At 51.2% G+C, this 19,030-nt stretch overlaps 1 protein-coding gene across 1 annotated transcript in view; it reads left to right on the top strand.

Moving 5' to 3' along the window:
- The window catches only part of asxl2 (ASXL transcriptional regulator 2), a 58,339-nt gene extending 40,573 nt beyond the window's left edge, over window positions 1–17,766 (top strand). Inside the window, 7 exon segments of the mRNA XM_035422570.1 lie at window positions 1,455–1,601; window positions 3,364–3,527; window positions 7,206–7,302; window positions 9,789–9,894; window positions 14,678–15,440; window positions 15,673–16,677; window positions 16,679–17,766. Of these exon segments, the coding sequence (XP_035278461.1) occupies window positions 1,455–1,601; window positions 3,364–3,527; window positions 7,206–7,302; window positions 9,789–9,894; window positions 14,678–15,440; window positions 15,673–16,677; window positions 16,679–17,677 (3,281 nt within the window). The 3' untranslated portion in view covers window positions 17,678–17,766.
- The last annotated feature ends 1,264 nt before the right edge of the window (window positions 17,767–19,030 follow it).

Here is a 19,030-nt window from a genome sequence, read left to right as displayed (position 1 = left end):
CTCCTGCCAGGTATACGCTGTGGGTCTTACCTGTGTCTGTGGAAAGTTCCGGAACCGCTCTGAGTGAAATGGCAGTTTGAGATGCTGTTAAATGGATCTTTCACTGTGTGCTGATGGAAAATATCTTTACTGACTGAGGAACTTATTAATAAAACGCAGTGCAAGATCTTGTAAAATGTAGTTAGTCATGTAGCATGAGTCTGTTCACAGTAATTAAAGCAGATCACACCCCTCGTAAAAAACGGTATCATCACAATCGCATTTGCCAAACCAGAGGTGAGAAATGGAGCTTGTACTAAGCTGTGGATTAATGGCTTGGGTTTTTAATCAAAAGATAATCTGAGTTGAAAAAGGCATTTTGATTCGGGGGCGGTGGGGGGGGGAGTGTCGGGGGGGGTCTGGTGCTTTTCCAAACGCTCTACATTGTTCTGAATTTTGCAGGATAACAGGGAGCTGGTTTTTTTCATTGTCTTGGAAAGGACATGCTCATTTGGGCTAAGGTTAAGAAAGTTACGTCGGATGTTCATTTAAAACGTCACATTTTATTTGCCAGATATTATCTCTAATCATCGTTTTTGCTGTTTTTGGCATATTTTTGCTGACCTTTGCAGTTTGCAGCCTATTGCGCTGATTGGCACAAACGCAGTTGTAGACGCAGTCTGTTTCCAAGACGATTAAAGCGTATTAACAATGTCTACAATATCACACCAAGCAAATGGCGGACTTGTCAGGATCTGATTGATACGTCTAAACATTGTTAAAGATTCAATCTGCATCACGCTATCAGCCTTTCTTCATTCTTTTTAGTGCAATTTTACAGCACATTTAACAAGCAATTCTCTGGGCCAGCTGGAAATTAAACAGTGTCCTTTGCGCACATAAATTACCGCAATAAATAATATTTAGACGCGTGTGTTTTTGGACGAGGACGAGGCGCCGTGACTTCTGATTGGCTTTCGGCCATGCCGCCTGTGTTCTAAGACTGTGAAGACTATCAGCATCACATGCTTGTGGGTACTGACGCTCACTGTGGTACTGGTGCTTTATGCTTACTGTGTGAACTGGACTTAACCCTTGGACCTGGACTGAACTGTTGATGGCTATGGGTGACTGTTAATAACGAGTATTGTACCTTATCGGGCCTGTGTTCTGTCGTTGTTCCAGTGACCTTCGCTATGCACTTATTGTACGTTGCTTTGGATAAAAGCGTCTGCCAAATGAATGTAATGTAAATAAATGTGATGATGTGGGCTAGGGCCTCCCTCCTGCTCATCAGCCAATCAGAGTGGCTGATCGGGTCTCCCTCCTGCTCATCAGCCAATCAGAGAGGCTGCTAGATCATGCCTCTTACTCATCAGCCAATCAGAGAGGCTGCTAGGGCCTCCCTCCAGCTCTCCAACCAATCAGAGACACAACTCGGGCCTTTGTCTTTATTTTTTCTTTTCTTCCGACAGCCTGGGAGCTGAAGAGGTCGACGCAGCGCGCTGCCAGCCCTCCGAACTCCTCCAGCTCTTCCTCATCCTCCTCTTCGGCGAAAGCGGACCTCTGCTCCTCCGTCAGCACCCGCAAGATGACCCAGCGGTCGGACCGGCTCAGCGCACGTGAGTGGACCTGTGCGTCTCGAGCTGCTGACTGGGGCCAATCAGAGAGGCCGCTAGGGCCTGGCTCCTGCTCATCAGCCAATCAGAGAGGCCGCTAGGGCCTCGCTCCTGCTTATCAGCCAATCAGAGAGGCTGCTAGGGCCTTGCTCAAGCTCTCCAACCAGTCAGAGAGGCTGCTAGGGCCTTGCTCAAACTCTCCAGCCAATCAGAAATGTAGCTAGGGCCTCACTCAAGCTCTTCAGCCAGTTGGAGATACAGCTATGGCCTCCCTCCAGCTCATCAGCCAATCATAGAGGCTGCTAGGGCCTTGCTCAAGCTCTCCACCCAATCAGAGATACAGCTAAGGCCTCCATCCAGCTCATCAGCCAATCAAAGAGGCTGCTAGGGCCTCCTTCCTGCTCATCAGCCAATCAGAGAGGCTGCTAGGGCCTCCCTCTAACCAAACGGCTGTAGCTAGGCTTCAATTATTTCATAACGCACTATGTGTGGCAAATAAGATGCCCAGCACGCTTCAAGCCTGCTATTTTTTGACTCTGAGGAACACATCGTAGACATCGAAACATCAGTCCCGCCCTGTTCATTAACACAGTGTCTTTTGCCCTGAGCAACGTGCGCTCCAGTGTTCCTCATTTTGGGCCAGTCCCCGTGAAGTGTCCGGGTGAGGAGTCTTTTTTTTGCACTATGTGTGATATTGAGTTGTTGCATCTGTGGGCGGGGCTTAAAGTGAGTGATGTCAGAGCAGATTGAGGCAGACCAGCTGGAAAGCGCCGCTTAATTTCCCCGTCAAAAGAACCGACGGCGAATAAAAGCGGGAAAGCGCGTCTCTTCCGCTGAGAGGAGAGAGATGGAGCGTCAAACTCTTCGGAGATGAGAGCCGACCCGAGCTGAGAGGAGCGGCTGTTCCTCCTCTGGGGGACGGAGAGTTTGTCACAAACGCTTAAATCCTTTTCTCGGAGTCGCTGGCTCCAGGAGTTTTCTTCCCCGTTGGTCACGTACAGGCAAAGAGTAAAACTCGAGCAGCGCTTAAAAAGCAGGCGATAAAAAAATGCTCGTGCGGTGAAGTGTGCTTGTAAAACGGAAAGTCTGAATTGCTTCAGTAAATATCCAGCATCAGCAGTGTGTTTGCTTTACGAAGCAGTGATGCGGATAAGTATGGACTGCATGTTTATTTGTATGTGTGTATATACGTACTTATGTGTGTATCTATGTACGTATGGATGTAGTTATATATGTAATGTGATGTACATATATTTGTATGTATAGATGTACTCTGTGTATGTATGTACGTACTTATGTATGTGTGTACATATATATGTGCGTTTGTGTGTGTCTATGTCAGTATGCATACTGTCCTGTATATGGATGCTGCAGCTCCGTCGCGGTAGGAAGATGGCGGCGGGATTCGCGCCGTGCCTGGGCCCCACCCCCCCCCCCCCCCCCCCCCACCCCCAGCTAATGAATTCCGGCTCATGTAAAATTCATCCGCCGAGTTTCAGAAAGGGCTGCTGCCTGTGTTTACTGCCGAACCTCCAGCCTACCCCGGGACACCCACGGGGGGGGGGGGGGGGCTTAAGCTCTTCAGGGCTTAAGCTCTTAATTTAACTCTCTGATTGACTAGGAGTTCACACATGCCTGAATTGGCCAATGGTATGAATGGGAACTACAAAACCTACCTGCAGACGATACGGTCCCCCAGGACTGCGGTTTGAGATTCCGCTCTCTCACCCGCGCGTCCGGCTCGCTCGCTCTCTCTGTGCCGCAGGGCAGCTGAAGCGCACCAAGGGGGCGGAGATCGACGTGGAGACGCCGGACTCCATCCTGGTGAACACCAACCTGCGGGCGCTGATCAACAAGCACACGCTCTCCATCCTGCCGCCGGACTGCCAGCAGCGCCTGCTGCCGCTGCTCCCCGAGGTGGACCGACAGGTGGGTCTGACGGTCTGACGCCGCTACCGGTCCACCGCTATCACAGCCATCACTTCCTGTTTTGTTCTGACCTCACTTCCTGCTTTAGTCTGACGTCACTTCTGGTTTGGGCCGACGTCACTTCCTGGTTCTTCCTACATCATTTCCTGTTTGTTGCGATGTCACTTCCTGTTTGTTTGGTTTGTTTGGTTTTTTTTGCTGACACCTCCTCTGCTGCATCAGATCCTTTGACAGACTGTGTTATAATAAGCCTTCATATACTTTAATAACTGTCCTTGATATCAGTGAGCTGGCCTTTATAGGACCTATCACCTTGTCACTTAAAAATACAGCCCGCTTTGTCCCGTCTATCTTTTTTGTCCCGTGATATTTTCACGCTTCGCTGTCGCCTTGCAAGCATGGCTTAGCTGCAGAGTTTAGTCTATACGGTAAAACAGCAACAGTGGAACAGTGGTGTGTTAGCTTACTGTACAGCATAAGTGCTCAGACAGGTAATCAGACGTCACCATCCTGACTCACCCACTCTCCCTCTGAACGATGTTACTGTGCGTCAATGCGTCCCGACACACTCTGGAATTTAATTAGTACGCCCAGCTCAGCTTGTAGCCTGACATTACCGCCGTGTGTTTCTTCAGGCCCCGGAGTTGTTTCCGAGCGGTGCATTGTGGGTATTTTGAAAAGTGCCTTTAGAACAAGGACCATTACCCCCAATCAATTCGTTTTAATGTCGAGAGCTTAGCGGCATAAGGTGCCGATTAAAAAAAAATAAGAAATAAAAATAAAAATCATTAGGACGGCCGGGCTTTTGGGATGGAAGCAGAGTTCCGCTGCTTGGGCAGAATGCTGGAGCTCGAGACTGAACTGCGCTGAAGTGTTGCGGGCTTTGTGTGAGTAAATTCCTGACTTATTACACGCACGCCAAACAAATCCCTTTTTCTGAAGACAATTTAGTGTTTCCTTGCATCAGCAGAACTCCGATTGGAGGCGGGCCAAGGTTGGCATTTCTCATGCGTGACGTTAATTTACTCCCCCCCCCCCCCCCCCCCCCTTCCCCCCGGGGGGGAAGCGTAGGCCTTATTTTCTTTGGTGCCTTTATCAGGGAGCTGCTGTGGCCTTCTCTGCCCCTGCTGGTCTAACAGGAGCTCACAGATACAGACCTCTTTATTCCAGCTGCTTCTTAGAGCTGAGAGGAGTGTGTGAGTGTGTGAGTGTGTGAGTGTGTGCGTGTGTGTGTGTGTGTTTGAGTGTGTGTGTGACAGAGGAGTCTGTGCGTGCGTGTGTGTGTGTGTGGGAGTGTGTGTGTGTGTTTGAGTGTGTGTGTGACAGAGGAGTCTGTGCGTGCGTGTGTTTGAGTGTGTGCAAGAGTGCGTGTGTGTGTGAGTGCGTGCGTGCGTGCGTGTCTGTGTGTGTGCATGTCTGTGTGTGTGTTTGTGAGAGACTGAATTCGATGGCAGGTGTTCTTGTGTAGGATCTTTCTTTTTGCCTTTACCCAACGCCTTGCAACACCATCCCGGGTGTTTTGAAACTCTACGGCTGTCCTGTAGACTCACAGCAAGATCGAGAGATTGCTGCTCTTATTATTACACAACCGAAAGTTATCCTTCCTGCCCCCCCCCCCCCCTTCTCTCTCTCTCTCTCCAAACGAAGCTGTGTGTTGTTCTTCATTTGGTTCCGAGTCAAACTCCGTTCACTCTCCGTTCCCTTCACTTGGCACCAAAGATCCTCCGTGTTTTAGTTTATTTCCTCCCTCGGATCGCTTCTGCGATTATGAACCGTGGCCGTGTGGTTTGGTCTTATCCAGCGAGGGCTCGACTGTAAATCGCTAAGCGATGCCGTGGAGTCTCTGTACGGCCTGTAGTGAGGATGCGCAATGTCTGTTCGCTCGCACTGAGGCAGATTTTGCGTGGGGGGTATGGGGGGGGGGGGGGGGTTTACAGCTGAAATATATATATTATCAGCAGCAACATATTATATTAATATTATAAATATTACCGTATGCTAAGAGCGTAAAATGCCTTTTAGCTGGATATATGCAGTGAACGGCATATCTCGTCCACACACATAGGAAAACTGTCTAAACTCAGCCGGCCTTACAGAAAACGGGAATTAACAGATGCTTTCAGACGTTGCAATACATTTTTTTTTACAAATATGTTTTTCATTAAATGTTCTAAAAAAGTTCACATACTTATAGTGCAGTGAAGAAAAAGTTTAGTAAAATCAGGAATAGTAAAATAGGCTTTAGGCTTGTGACATCACAATGGACAGAAAACTGAGAGGGGCACCACCAATCAGGGTGTACGTTGATAACATGCGATAGAACAAAACTGATGGTGATTGGTGGATAACTGTATGCTGTCTGGCTACACCTCCTAGCTCCTTGTGCGTAATTGGCAGGAAGCGACCAAATTGTTTGATTGGGTTCTGCCAACGTACTCCGTGATTGGTGGAGCTCCTCTCTAGTTTCTAGCAATAGGATGATGTCACGGTCGGTTCCATTCCTACTTCACTGACCCCAGAGCAAGCCAGGTGGTCTTGGAGGAAGCTTGAGAAGTGCAGTGGGCTGAAGACCCAGGGCTCTCTCTCTCTCTCTCTCTCTCTCTCTCTCTCTCTCTCCTCTCTCTCTCTCTCTCTCTCTCTCTCTCTCTCTCTCTCTCTCTCTCTCTCTCTCTCTCTCTCTCTCTCTCTCTCTCTCTCTCTCTCTCTCTCTCTCTCTCTCTCTCTCTCTCTCTCTCTCTCTCTCTCTCTCTCTCTCTCTGTTAGTCCTCTGTGATAACCACTCGCTCAACGTCCTGTTAAACCCCGGAGTCACAGGAAGTCAGCGTTCTTTATCGTGTCACACACAGGCTGCCTTAAAGGCAAGCCGCAGTGTAATCCCTTCAAAAAAAAAAAAAAAAAAAAAAACGTGTCTTCTTCCCAGAAGACATCAGAACAGGACTAATCCACTGTGAGCAGGTCAAGAGGGAGTGCTCCAAATTACGTGGATGTGTTTTTTTTTTTTTTAAACACACATCTGTGCTGCAAACATTATTTTTGCACGCAGCATTTCATAGCGCTCAGGCAGCAGGAACCGGTGGATGACATCACTGCATGCCATTTCCTGTTTTTGTGCGTGTCTGTGTCTGTGTCTGGGTGTGTTGTTGTCGTGTGTGTGTGTGTGTGTGTGTGTGTGTGTTTCCCCTTATTGCATCTAAGCTAAGTGCTTACATAGCGTGATTTGCCTCGGCTCACTCACTGTAGATGGCGAGTAGGAGATGAATATGTTGTTATTATGATAATAGCTGTGATGGCGGTACAGACTGGTAATGGCTGCCGAAGGGAAGCCTCCCATTGGTCAGTCTCACCTCGGGCTCGTGTCTCTGAGCTATTAGCTCGCTTAGCGTTAGCGCTTTTTCGGCGTTTCGCCCGCGTAGCCCGTCCCGCGGATTTATGGGCGCGTGTTTACATTTCCGCCGGCGCTGGAGGTTAAGTGGACGGGGGCCCGAATATTCTGACCCCCCCCCCCCCCAGCCTCCCAGTTATGGACCCCCAGACAAGCAGACAGATATATAAATGGCAGTGACTTTGCTTCTGGTTTGTTTCTAACCCTCTGTCTCTCTTTCTCCCCTTTTCTGTCTTTCTCTCTCTTTCTCCCTTTCTCTCTCTCTCTCTCTCTCTCCCTCTCTCTCTCACACACAGACCTGTGCTGACGGCCAGTGGAAACTGAGCAGCTCGGCCTTGAACAACGAGTTCTTCACGTCCGCCGCACAGTCCTGGAAGGAGAGACTCGCGGAAGGTCTGTGTCCCAGAATCCCCCTGTGCCTTCCCTTCCCAGCAGACCTTGCGTCTCTAGCCCCCCATGTTCTCCTCTCGTTCGTGTGGTTTTCCTCCCACCGTCCAAAGATGTGCAGGTTGGGTTAACTGGAGAGTTAAAATTGCCCCTAGGTATGAGTGTGTGCCCTGCGATAGATTGGCAAACAGGTGTCTTCCTGCCTCTCACCTAATGCATGCTGGGATAGGCTCCAGCACCCCTGAGCAGGAACAAGCGGGTATAGACGATGGATGGATGGACGGATGGATGGATGGATGGATGGATGGATGGATGGATGGACGGACGGACGGATGATGGACGAACGGACGGATGATGGATGGATGATGGATGGATGGATGATGGACGGACGGGCGGGCGGGCGGGCGGGCGGGCGGGCGGGCGGATGGACGGACGGACGGACGGACGGACGGATGGATGGATGGATAGTCGGCTCCAGCGACATAGATCCACAGACTCGTCCTTAAATGGCTTTTGCTTTGACTGTCAAATTTAAACGACCAACAAGCAAAGTTTTCTTTTTGCTGTCTGAATCCATTTGGAGCTGGAATTTAAAAACAAAAGCTCATTTGCCCTGGGGGGAGGTTTTTTTCATGTTTTCTTACGGTTGTGTTCTTTGTTGTGTCATTCAAATAAAAGACTCATCTTTTTTTTGTGTCATTGGAACTTTAGAGTATAACGAACGATGTCAGTTAAAACGGAATCGCGGATCAGTAAAGTCGTTCGCGAGCCGACGCGTCCACACGTACGTTTCTTTGCTCTGAGGCGATTCCTTAAAAGGAAGGCAAACTGGATTATTAATTATATACAGAGAATGTGAGGCTTCCGCCCGTGTTTGTGGATGAGATAACCAGGCGCTTTGGGAAGGTCACCTACCTTGTTTTCTCGCGCCGAGGCAACCGGAGATGTGTTGACGTTGATTTATATATTTTCTCAGTTTTGTTTTATTTGTCCAATCAGGGGGAGATAAGCAGATAAGCCCGAGAGGTTGCTAGGAGTCAAGCTGCTCAAATGGTTTCTCAGAAATCCTCCAGAAGAAAGAAAGAAAAGGAGAAGAAAAAAAAAAAAACAGAGATGAGACAGCACTTTGGAGTTTTTAATCAAAGGCCAAACAGGGCTGGAAAAAGATGTTAGATGTTCTGCTCTGGAATCGTTGTCCTGTCTTTACCCCCCCCCCCCCCCCCCCGATAAATCTGCGTTGCCTTCCTTTAAAATAGTCACGGGTAGTCTTGTTTGCACTCGCCACGTCCTCAAGGTGTACCAGAGTGAAATCCCAAGCTTGACACCCCAGGTCTTCACCGCAAAAGGGAGTTGAGTTTTGGGATGACCTACCCGGGTTATCTGAACAGCGGGGGTTTGAACGCCGGGCCGGGTGAGGTGCCAGGAGGCCGTAGTTTTCGCGGAAAAGGTGTGTGGCAGGTCTTTTTTTTTCGGCGTCCGTGTGGGAGCTGAAGTGAGCGGAGGTGGTGTTCTCCGAGCGGCCGCTGACAGCGCCAGTGACAGCAAATAAAAATAATGGCCTGTCCGTCATTACGGAGCCTCAGCCAAACCTGGCTCTGTGCCCCCCCCCCCCCCCCCCAGACTCCTGATGTCATTTCCCCTCCATGCTGATTTGTGTTCCTGATTCAAGGCGGACAGGAGCGTGTGAGTGCATGGCCCTGTCGAAAATAGGAAAAAACCAAATAAATATCCTGAGTGCAACTGAGGCTGGCTTTGACTGAGCCTGGCTATGATGGGCCAACTGATCCTGGCTTTGATTGGCTAACGTAGCCTACCTTTGACTGGTTCTGAGTTTGATTGGCTAGCTGATCCTGGCTTTGATTGGCTAACGTAGCCTACCTTTGACTGGTTCTGACTTTGATTGGCTAGCTGAGCCTGGCTTTGATTGGCGAACTGTTCCTGCCTTTTGCTGAGCCTGGCTCTGATTGGCGAACTGTTCCTGCCTTTTGCTGAGCCTGGCTCTGATTGGCCAACTGAGCCTGACTTTGACTGAGCCTGGCTATGGCCAAATGAGCTTAGTTTTGATTGGAATTCTTCCCCACATTTTCATGGCCTGACCTCTGGGCTTGTAACTGAAAGGATGCAGGTTTGATTCCCAGTTGGGGCTCTACTGTTAAACCTTCTAACAGGGTACCTAACCTGAATTTCTTCAGTAAATATCCAGCTCTGTAAACGGATTGTAATTAAAAATGTGACCCGTGTAAGTCTCTCTGGAAAATAGCACCCTCTGGAGGCTGAAATATAAATATGGAACCGCTTTAGGGTGCTTTTGCGTGTTACTGCTGTTGAAACAGCTGCGTTTCAGCTTAAAGTGAAAGGTGGAAATAGTTCGTACCTTAGAGCCGAAGCTAAAGTGTATTGCGGGGGGTGTACTGTATGTTGGGGGGGTGGGGGGAGGCATTGAATCTTGTGTAAGGCAGGAGTTTGAGAGTGCTCTTGGGCGCCCCCTGCAGGCGATTTCACCCCCGAGATGCGGCTGAGGGTGCGGCAGGAGCTGGAGAAGGAGAAGAAGATGGAGCCCTGGAAAGAGCAGTTCTACGAGAGCTACTATGGCCAGACGTGAGTATGTGTGCGTGCGTGTGTGTGCGTGCGTGCGTGCGTGTCTGAGTGTGTGTGTCAGACCTGGGTCGGATATGTATTTGTTTTGGATTCAAATACTTTTCTGTGCTCTGTTGATCTTGCCTGGTGTAACTGAGCCTGTCAATATGACCAGAAGGCGGGGTTTGCGCTTTTTGAGAGCATTTCATTGGTCCCAATACACCAGGCAAGATCAGTAAATCGTAGAAAAGTATTTGAATCTAAAACAAATACGTGTTTGACCCAGGTCTGGTGGGTGTGTGTGTGGGGGGGGGGTGTGATTTTCCACAGATTTTCCAAAATCATCAATTAATCCTTGAAGCAGTACCAAGTCCTCATGACTCAGTGATGACTCTCCTGGGATTGGACTGGTTCCATTTTAGGGTTCAACCACGTAAACAACCTTTGTGCTGCTCAGGCAAAACCCGGTCCAGTTTCCTCCCCATCTATCCTTATGCTCTTATGTCTGAGAACGATTTTTAAAAAATGCATTATATTCATAACACATATCCAATTACTCTGTCATTTCCTTACACTGAAAACCATGAACGTAGACGGTGATGTTAGGGGATTCCTAAATCCACCGGCGACAGCGCTTCTCTTTTTTCAGTTGGCTTTTTGCATTCGCGCGCCGTCCTCCTCCTCCTCCCGCCCCACGGCCGTTAAGTAGCGACGTGATTAATTAAGCTGATGCGAATGTGTTGTTTAAAAAAAAGAAAACAAAAAAAGACAAAAGCAATCTGTTTTTACCGCCAGCCGTCGTTGCGGAATCGAACATGAAAATAATAGCATTCTTTTTTGAGTCAATCACTCGCCGTTGGCAGCGGTCCCTCCGCCAGGAGACGCGACATTATTCACGGAGAACACGACAGCCCCATTTCCCCTGAGCGATTGCGTTATCCGCCGTACTGGTCTCAGTCCAGCACCGCTCCGCTGTCCTCTGAATACTGCATGAGTCTGCAGTTAGCCAGCGCCTAAACCGAGCCACGCGCACTTTCATCTGTTTTGGTTTGTTTGAGCGCGCGCTGAGAATTTCAAACTTAAAAAAAAAAGAAAACGTTTTTTTAAAAAAAAAAAAAAACCGCATTTGTAACTGCCGCAAATACTTGCTGACAAAGACGGGCTGAGGGATTGACTGTATGTGCTTAGACGGAAGAGCACTTTATTTTTATTTTTTACAATTTTATTTGAAACATATTTCATAAATGCAACCGCTGTACAACTTTCTCACAGGTTGTATTTTTTACTCTGGCACTTTAGAGAACCCATACCTGAATTTAAGGGGGGTGTCAGTCAAAATTTTTTTTTGGACCAGGGGTGCATGCCATTCTTCACCTGGAGGTGGCCTAGTTGCTAAGCAACCAGAACAGATGCTGTGACAGGGTGTTTTTTTTTTTTTTTTGGATGGGTGGGGGTGGGGTGGGGTGTGGGAGCAGGGGCGTGGCACACGGTTGAGGTAGCTCAGGTGAAGAGACGAACAGGAACAGGTACAGGTACGACCTACAGGTGTGTTCACTTTAAGGGCTACTGTTTGTCGTCCTCCTCTTTTTATAGCGGTGGTAAATGTAAAAGGTTAGCCTGCAGCGTCCCTCTGTCCCCCGGTGTGACCCAGAGGTCTTTCTGTGCTGACGTGTGGAGCGGCCATTTTCTCCCAGGTCTTTATTCAGTGTGACAGAAAAAGACTGATGTCTTGTCCCTGCTGTACTCCCCCCCGCCCCCACCCCATCGTTCGACCACAACCCTTAAATGTCACATTTAAAAACTGACTTGTGACCCACATCTTTTTTCAGAGGTGTGTTTTTTTTTTTTGCTGTGCTCTTCCGGTAAACTGAAAAGCACATTTATTTTTTTTTTTCTCCCAGAATCTTTTTTTTTTTGTTGTTGTCCTTACTCTTTTCTAAGCTTTTTTTCCCCCCCTATCGGAAAAAAGGGATGGCTGAGCTTTTGTCCTGTAATGACGGGTCTAAGTGAAATGGGAGAGGTCACAGCAAACTTGTAGTTTTTTTATTGAAGAGGAAGAGGTGGAGGAGGAAGAGTTGGTCTCTGGATAGACTAACCCCCCCCTCCCCCACCCCACCCAAATACCCTTCTAGTGTGGGTTTGTTCACTTGTTCTTTTTGTGTCATCTGTGACCTTAGTATTAGTCAGAACTGTGGAAGAGGCATAAAGTATAAAATCATTATGTATAAAAATAGGACTGAAGTACACTCTTTTGGAGTCTGTGTGTGTGTGTGTGTGTGTGTGTGTGTGTGTGTGTGGCTGGGAGCGCACATATGTGTGTTTGAGCGTGGGAGCATGTGTGTGTATGAGTGTGTGTGTGTGTGTCGAAGTGTGTCCTTCCAGTCAGCTCAATGCAAGAGGAACTGTCACTCATTCATAATTAATAATTCATAAATCACGCTTCTCAGTACCTGTGGATACCCGGGCATGTAAACAGCACTTCTCTCTTCATTTTATTTCTTTTTGCAAGGAAAATAACGAATGAACAGGAAGCCATGTGACTGGTGACCCAGTTAAGCTGCAGTGCATTCTGGGACTGAGTGTTAGAACACATAGATAACTAGAAAAACAAAAGAGGGCTAAAACAGGACAGGTTACCTTGTTGAAATTCATTTATACGTTTGAACCTGTGGAATAATAATATGGATTCTTGCTATTGCTACTTATAATTAGTAAGATTTTTAATACTTTTCACTACTCTAGCGAGGAGAATGCATCAGAAGCATGCTGCTTAAATCTAACAATAATCAGTGAAAAAAAAAAGATTTAAAAAACATAACATGAACACATAATGAAACGGGAAGGTGTGTTCAGAGGTCATGGAAGATGGGAACGTTTATTACATTACATTACATTATGTTACATTACATTACATTATGTTACATTACGTTACATTACATTACATTACATTACATTATGTTACATTACATTACATTATGTTACATTACGTTACATTACATTACATTATGTTACATTACATTATGTTACATTACATTACATTACATTACGTTACATTACATTACATTATGTTACATTACATTACATTACATTACATTACAGCGGACACTCGTATCCAGGGTAGTAACCCTAAAAGGCAGGAGGGCGTTATCCGGAGTCGGAGTCGAGCGCGTGGTCTCGCCGGAGCAGGTGTGCGCGGCGCTTCCCCCCGTGCGCTACCCGCGTGCGCTGCGATGATTCATCCCCGCGCGCTTTCGGCTAAAAGGCCCTTCTGACAGAGAGGCAAAGTCACGGCTCTCTCTGTGTCACCCCCAGGGAGCCGAGCCGCTGAGTCACCCCTCGCCTTTAATCAGACACCAGGGACGCACGGGAAATCTCTCTCTCTCTCCCTCTCTCTCTCTCTCTCTCTCTCTCTCACGTTCTCCCTCTCTCTTTCACTGTCTCTCTCCCTCTCTCTCTCTTTGTCTCTTTCACTCTCTCTCTCTCTCTCTCTCTTTCACTCTATCTCTCTCTCTCTTTGTCTCACTCCCTCTTTATCTCTCCCTCTCTCACTCTCTTTATCTCTCTCTTTATTTCTCTCTCTTTCACTCTCTTTCACTCTATCTCCCTCTCTCACGCACTCTCTTTATATCTCTTTCTCTGCTGTCGCTCAGTATCCTCTTTCTCCTCTCTCTCTCTATCTCTCTCTCTTTCTCCTCTCTCTTTCTCTCTGCGGTCAGAGGAGGGGTACAATGAGTGCTTTTCATGAAGTCTGTGGCCAATACTGGGCTGTTTAATGGGTTAGTCTCTTTTTGGCTTGTGTGCATTTTGTTTTGTGGGTATTTTTATTTTTATTTATTTGTTTTTCATTTTTTTGGTTGTTTTTTATCCTGATTTCTATTGGTTTCTCTCATTTTTATGTTTGAATTACTTGGTTAACAAGAATGGTATGTTTCCTTTAACTGTCATATGAAGGGTAACCAAAGGTCAAAGGTTGCTCTCTCTCTGCTGCCTCTTCTGCTCTTTCCCCATCTATCTCTCTTTCTGTTATCTCTCCCACTCTCTCCATGTCTCTCTTTCTCTGCTCTCTCTCCCTCTCTCTCTCTCTCTGGGGTTACCTGAGGTCGAGAGTCACTATAATCCCTCTTCTAGCGAGCGTCTCCCTCTGGCACATTTCTTTCTTTCCTATTTTTCGTTTCGTTCATTAATTCATTCTGGCGCTTCGCTGTGCGGGGCCCTCTGCTCCCCGTCGCCCCGGCGATCGACTCGCACGGCGCTATGAGTCACGGGGGGGGGGTTCGACGCGCCCCCCCCCCCCGGAACACTGGGGAGCACGTCGGCGGCGAGGACGTGAGTCACGCGCTGTTCTTTTCCCGCCTTTTTTCTCTCCCTGCGTGGGCTTCCCGGTGCTACTGACTCGTACCGTGGACCGCCGGGATGGGCGAGCGAGCGTAACGCTGAGCTCTCGAGCGCTGCCGCCTGAGCCCCGTTTCCTGTTTCGGGTTGTAGTCGCGCGTTTACCGCCTGCTGACGTCCCCGTTTACCTGAACACGCTTAACGCTTAACCTGTCAATCCCTACCTCCTCACTTGAATTACTTTGGTGTACTTGAACCTCTGTTGTGTTGCGTCTTGTGCTGTTTTTGTGTCTTGTTCTATGTTTATATTTGACGGTTGTCGTTTTTAAGGCAACCTTGGCAAAGCCAAAGGCAAAATTCCAGAAGTGGACAATAAAGTATCCTAACCTAATGTAATATTGATCTGTGCTTGTGTGTGCTTCTGATCTCAGAGTCCGTGTTCACAGTCATTTTGTTTCTTTACCCACCTCAGTTCTGGGCTCAGTTTGGAAGAATCCAGAGAGCTGACGGTGACGCCTCCCAGCCCGGAACGTTCCGAACCCCAGCCGGCTCCTCCTTCCCCTCCCCCTCCCGCCCCCCCTCCAAAGCAAGCCGAGCCTGTGAAGGGGACGAGGGTGGGGGCCGGGGAGGCTCACCCCGAAAAGGAAGAGAGGAGCCCCTCCCCCAGCTTAAAACAGGAGACGCCAGAGGGGGGGTCCGATGCCGAGCCCGCAGCCGCCCCCCCAGACCAGCCGGTGGTCCCCGACACCCCCCCGCCGGTCCCCAAAACACCAGAGGCGTCCTCACCGACACCCAGTGATGAGGTCAGCCCCGCCCAATCGGAGAGGGCCCCCAGGGAGTTTGGCCAATCAGGAGAAGGGCTGGAAGGCAGGGCCAAAGTAGAGACCCCTCCCCCAAAAGACCAGAATGTGGGGAAGGCCACACCCACCCAGGTGGAGACCCCCACCAGCACTGAAGCTCCTGAGTCGGAGCTTGTGGGGGCGGAGCCTGTGGGGGCGGGGCCTGTGGGGGCGGAGCCTGTAGGGGTGGAGCCCGTGGAGGCGGTGGCCCCGGAGCCCGTGAAGAGGAAGTGTTCCTCCAGTGAAGAGGAAGTGGCCCCCAGCCCAGAGAAGAGGCCCCGAGTGTCAGAGGTACCCCCTCTTCCCCCGACACCCCCTCTGCCCCCAACACCCCCTCCAAGACCCTCCCTCCAAGTCAAGGAGCGGCCCACGGCACCCAGAGTCCCTCCACTCACGGTAAACAGCTTAAAGAATAACCTCTCCCCCTGTAGGGCTGAACCACACTTGTGTTTTCATGTTGCAAGTTTGCATTTTGTTCTACACTTCAGCAATGTGGTATACCCATGGTTGTGTCTTTTGTGTGTGTGTGTATGTGTGTGTGTGTGTGTCCGTGTGCGTATGTGCGTGCGTGCGTGCGTGCGTGTGTATGTATGTGTGTGTGTGTGCATGTGTGTGTGTGTGTGAGCAGATTCCAGTCTCGTGGATCTCGTCCAGTCCGGGGGCCAGTGGGAGCCCGATCTCTCCGCGGACGCCGTTCCCAGCCCCCCTCCCCAGCCCGGGGGGGCGCACGGGGGCTCGAACCCTCGCCGACATCAAGGCCAAAGCGCAGCTGGCCCGGGCGCAGAGAGTGGCCGCCGCCGCCGCAGCCGCCGCTGCCGCCGGGTCGTCAGCAGGGGGCGCCGTTCCCGGGCCGGGACCGGGAGGGGGGGGTGGGGAGGCTGGGGGCTCCACCCCAACAACTCCCGAACCTGGGCTCCAACCCCAGCCCGGGACCCCCTCCTTTCGAGCACAGCTGCAGCCCGCCGCCTCGACTCCCGCCAAGCAAGCCCCTCCTACTGCGGTTACCACGGTGACCGCGCCGGCCAATCCCCTGGGACCCATCCAGTCTTCGGGTCCGAGCGGGACCCCCCAGAGAGACCCCCCTCTCACGGGGGCCAGCGGATCGGCGGAGCCCCCCAGCCCAGCGGCAGTTTCTGCAGGGGGAAAGGCGGAGTCTTCAGCCGCCCAAAAGCCATCGGGGTCCTCCACCGTCCCTCCCCAGGGGGTGAGGGCTGCTCCGTCCCGTCCGGTCACGCACCCCACCACCACCCCGGCGCTCAGCCAGAGGACACCCCAGATCTCGCAGCCCACGGGGCCCTGCACCAGGGCCACCTCCTCCATCACCTCCAGCAACCCCCTGGTCACCAAACTCCTGCAGGGCCAGGAGGTGCCCCTGGAGCAGATTCTCCCCAAAGCCCTGTCCCGGCCTCGGCCCGGCCGGAGAGCGCTCGGGGGCTTCGGCCCGGCGGCGGGGGACGGCGGGGGCCCCGTCGGGGCCGAGGAGGACAGGCTGAGGGCCCCCGCGGCCCAGGACCCCGGCCCCCACCAGCACCAGCAGCAGCAGCAGCAGCAGCAGCAGCGGGAGATGCTGAACCAGGCCACTCAGGAGCAGATCCTGCACACGCTGATGCAGCGCGCTCACCACGCCCAGCGCTTCTTCCCCCCCGCCTGCGCCCAGCTCGCCGGCCCCCCCCCTCCCCCACCCCCACCCGATGGGCCCGCTCCTCCGGCCCTCCGACTGCGCCCCCGTCCCCGTCCCCGTCCCGCGGCTCCCGCTGGGCTTCCTGTCCCGAAAGAGGCCGTCCCGCCCGGCCATGACGGGACACTACCTGCTCAACGTCTCCACCTACGGGCGCGGCTCGGAGAGCGGGAAGAGGGCACACCTGGCCTCCGCCGTCCCCCTGGCCCACCTGAAGAGGGAGCAGGAGGAGGAGGAAGGAGAGGAGGGGGAGGAGGGAGAGGAGGGAGAGGAAGGGCTCGGGGAAGGGGAGGAGCAGAGCATAGCGGGGCAATGGATGACCTCTGACCTTTCGGGGGTTAAGACGGAGACGCAGGGCTCCTCGGAGGACGCGGCAGACCCTCACCACCAGCAGCGCAGGATAAAGTCGGAGTTTCCGTCGTTCGGACACGCCCCCGATAGGGAGGGGTGTGGTAGTGGCGCTGTCGAACCCAGAGCCAAAGAGGTGGTCCGGACCCACCAGCCGGACCGGGTCGGCACCGCTCCGGGCCTGTCCGTGTCGGACACTCCGGAGCCCCCTCGCCCGCCGGGCCCCCCCACGGGCCCCCACACGGGCCGCCGCTCGCGCAAAGCGTCGTCGGAGGGCCAGGGACTGTACAGCGGTCACCCGGGCGACCGCAGCCCCGCGGAGACGGGCGGCTCCCCCGGCTACAGCCCCGCCTCCGGCAGCGGCAGCGTCATGTCCTTCTCGGTGACGGTGACCGCCATCCCCGCCGACCACCACCACCACCACCACCGCCCCGGCGAGGCCCCGCCCCTGCCCGCCTTCGCGGAAGGCTCCGGAATGGACGGCGGCGCCTCCAAGTGCTACTGCCGGCTGAAGGCCATGATCATGTGCAAGGGCTGCGGCGCCTTCTGCCACGACGACTGCATTGGACCTTCCAAGCTCTGCGTGTCCTGCCTGGTAGTGCGGTAGCTGCTGCCCTGCCCCACCTACTGCTGTCTGTCCCACACACACACACACACCGCACGCACACACACACACACACACCGCACACACACACACACACACATACACACAGTCACCCACACACATACACCGCACACACACACAAACACAGTCACCCACACACAAACACACCGCACACACACACACACACCGCACACACACATACGCACAGTCACCCACACACACACAAACACACAGTCACACATACACGCACATACTCGCGCACACACAGTTTATAGCATTGACAAAGAAACCCAGCACCTTGTACTTAGAATTTCAGTTCACTTGTGTTTTGTGAATTTTGTGACAAAAAAATTTGCACTTAGAGGAAAAAAATAATAATTTTATTGCACAATATTTTTGTTTAAAAACAAAAGGAAACTTAAAAAAAAAAAAAAACAACAAAAAAGGAGAAAAAAAATGACAAAAATATTTTTCTAGATGATTTCTGAGATGTCTGTGATGGACAGAGCCTTCCTTAGTCGTGGATCCTTTGTTGTTATCGGACGCTTGTGCACAGAATAGTTTGAGGAAAGGCTGTGGCATTCTACCCGCGTTAATCACAAGTCTGATGGAAAAACCGTGCTGGGTCCTTGTAGCGCGAGCTGAAGGTAGCGTCTGAATGCGCGATGATCCTGTGTGTGCGTCAGCGAAGTTCTGAATTGCACACGACGCAGCGCATATAAATTGCTGTCAGTGTAACCTAAGGTCATGGTTTTTTAGTTCTGTTCAAATGTCTCCTCCAACAGAAATTAACTGCCATCGCAACTAGCGGACAACCAAGTGTACAAAAAAAAATGCATTTCATGTAGGCTACTGAGAGAGAGGTAAAGTGCTTTACTGGGTAGAAAAAAATCAAACTCGTACAACTACCCACAAGCACCACTGAATGGAATGTGGACTGAAACCACCTTCTAAAACACTGATCCACGTTCAAAACCCAGATCAGACGTGCGGTACGGTACGCTGTTTCAATATTGCACCTTATGGTCATCCACCCTGCTGACGTTTAAAACATTTCTGCTCGTGGAAAGACAAAAACTGATCTTGAGGTTTGATTGGACAACGTGTGAGGGGAAAATCTAGTGCAGTTTGATATCTGCCCTTTTGTACTGTGCTGGCCTTCTGCTCAGAGTTACGCCGGGCACCCACCGCACGCGTCGCGTAAGCGTCGCGTAAACAGCAGGGCGAAGCAGCACGACGCGACGCGTAGGGTGTCTCCACTGGTTCCGTTTGTGTCGCGCAAAGGCTTGCGTAAAAGCTATATATTCCCAGTAGCTCTCGCAGTCTGCAGTGGGCTTACATCGTGTATTTCACGTT

This window comes from Anguilla anguilla, chromosome 6 (assembly GCF_013347855.1).
Source record: "Anguilla anguilla isolate fAngAng1 chromosome 6, fAngAng1.pri, whole genome shotgun sequence".
In the NCBI taxonomy this organism is placed as follows: Eukaryota; Metazoa; Chordata; class Actinopteri; order Anguilliformes; family Anguillidae; genus Anguilla; species Anguilla anguilla.
This window is presented reverse-complemented; position numbering and strand designations above follow the sequence as displayed.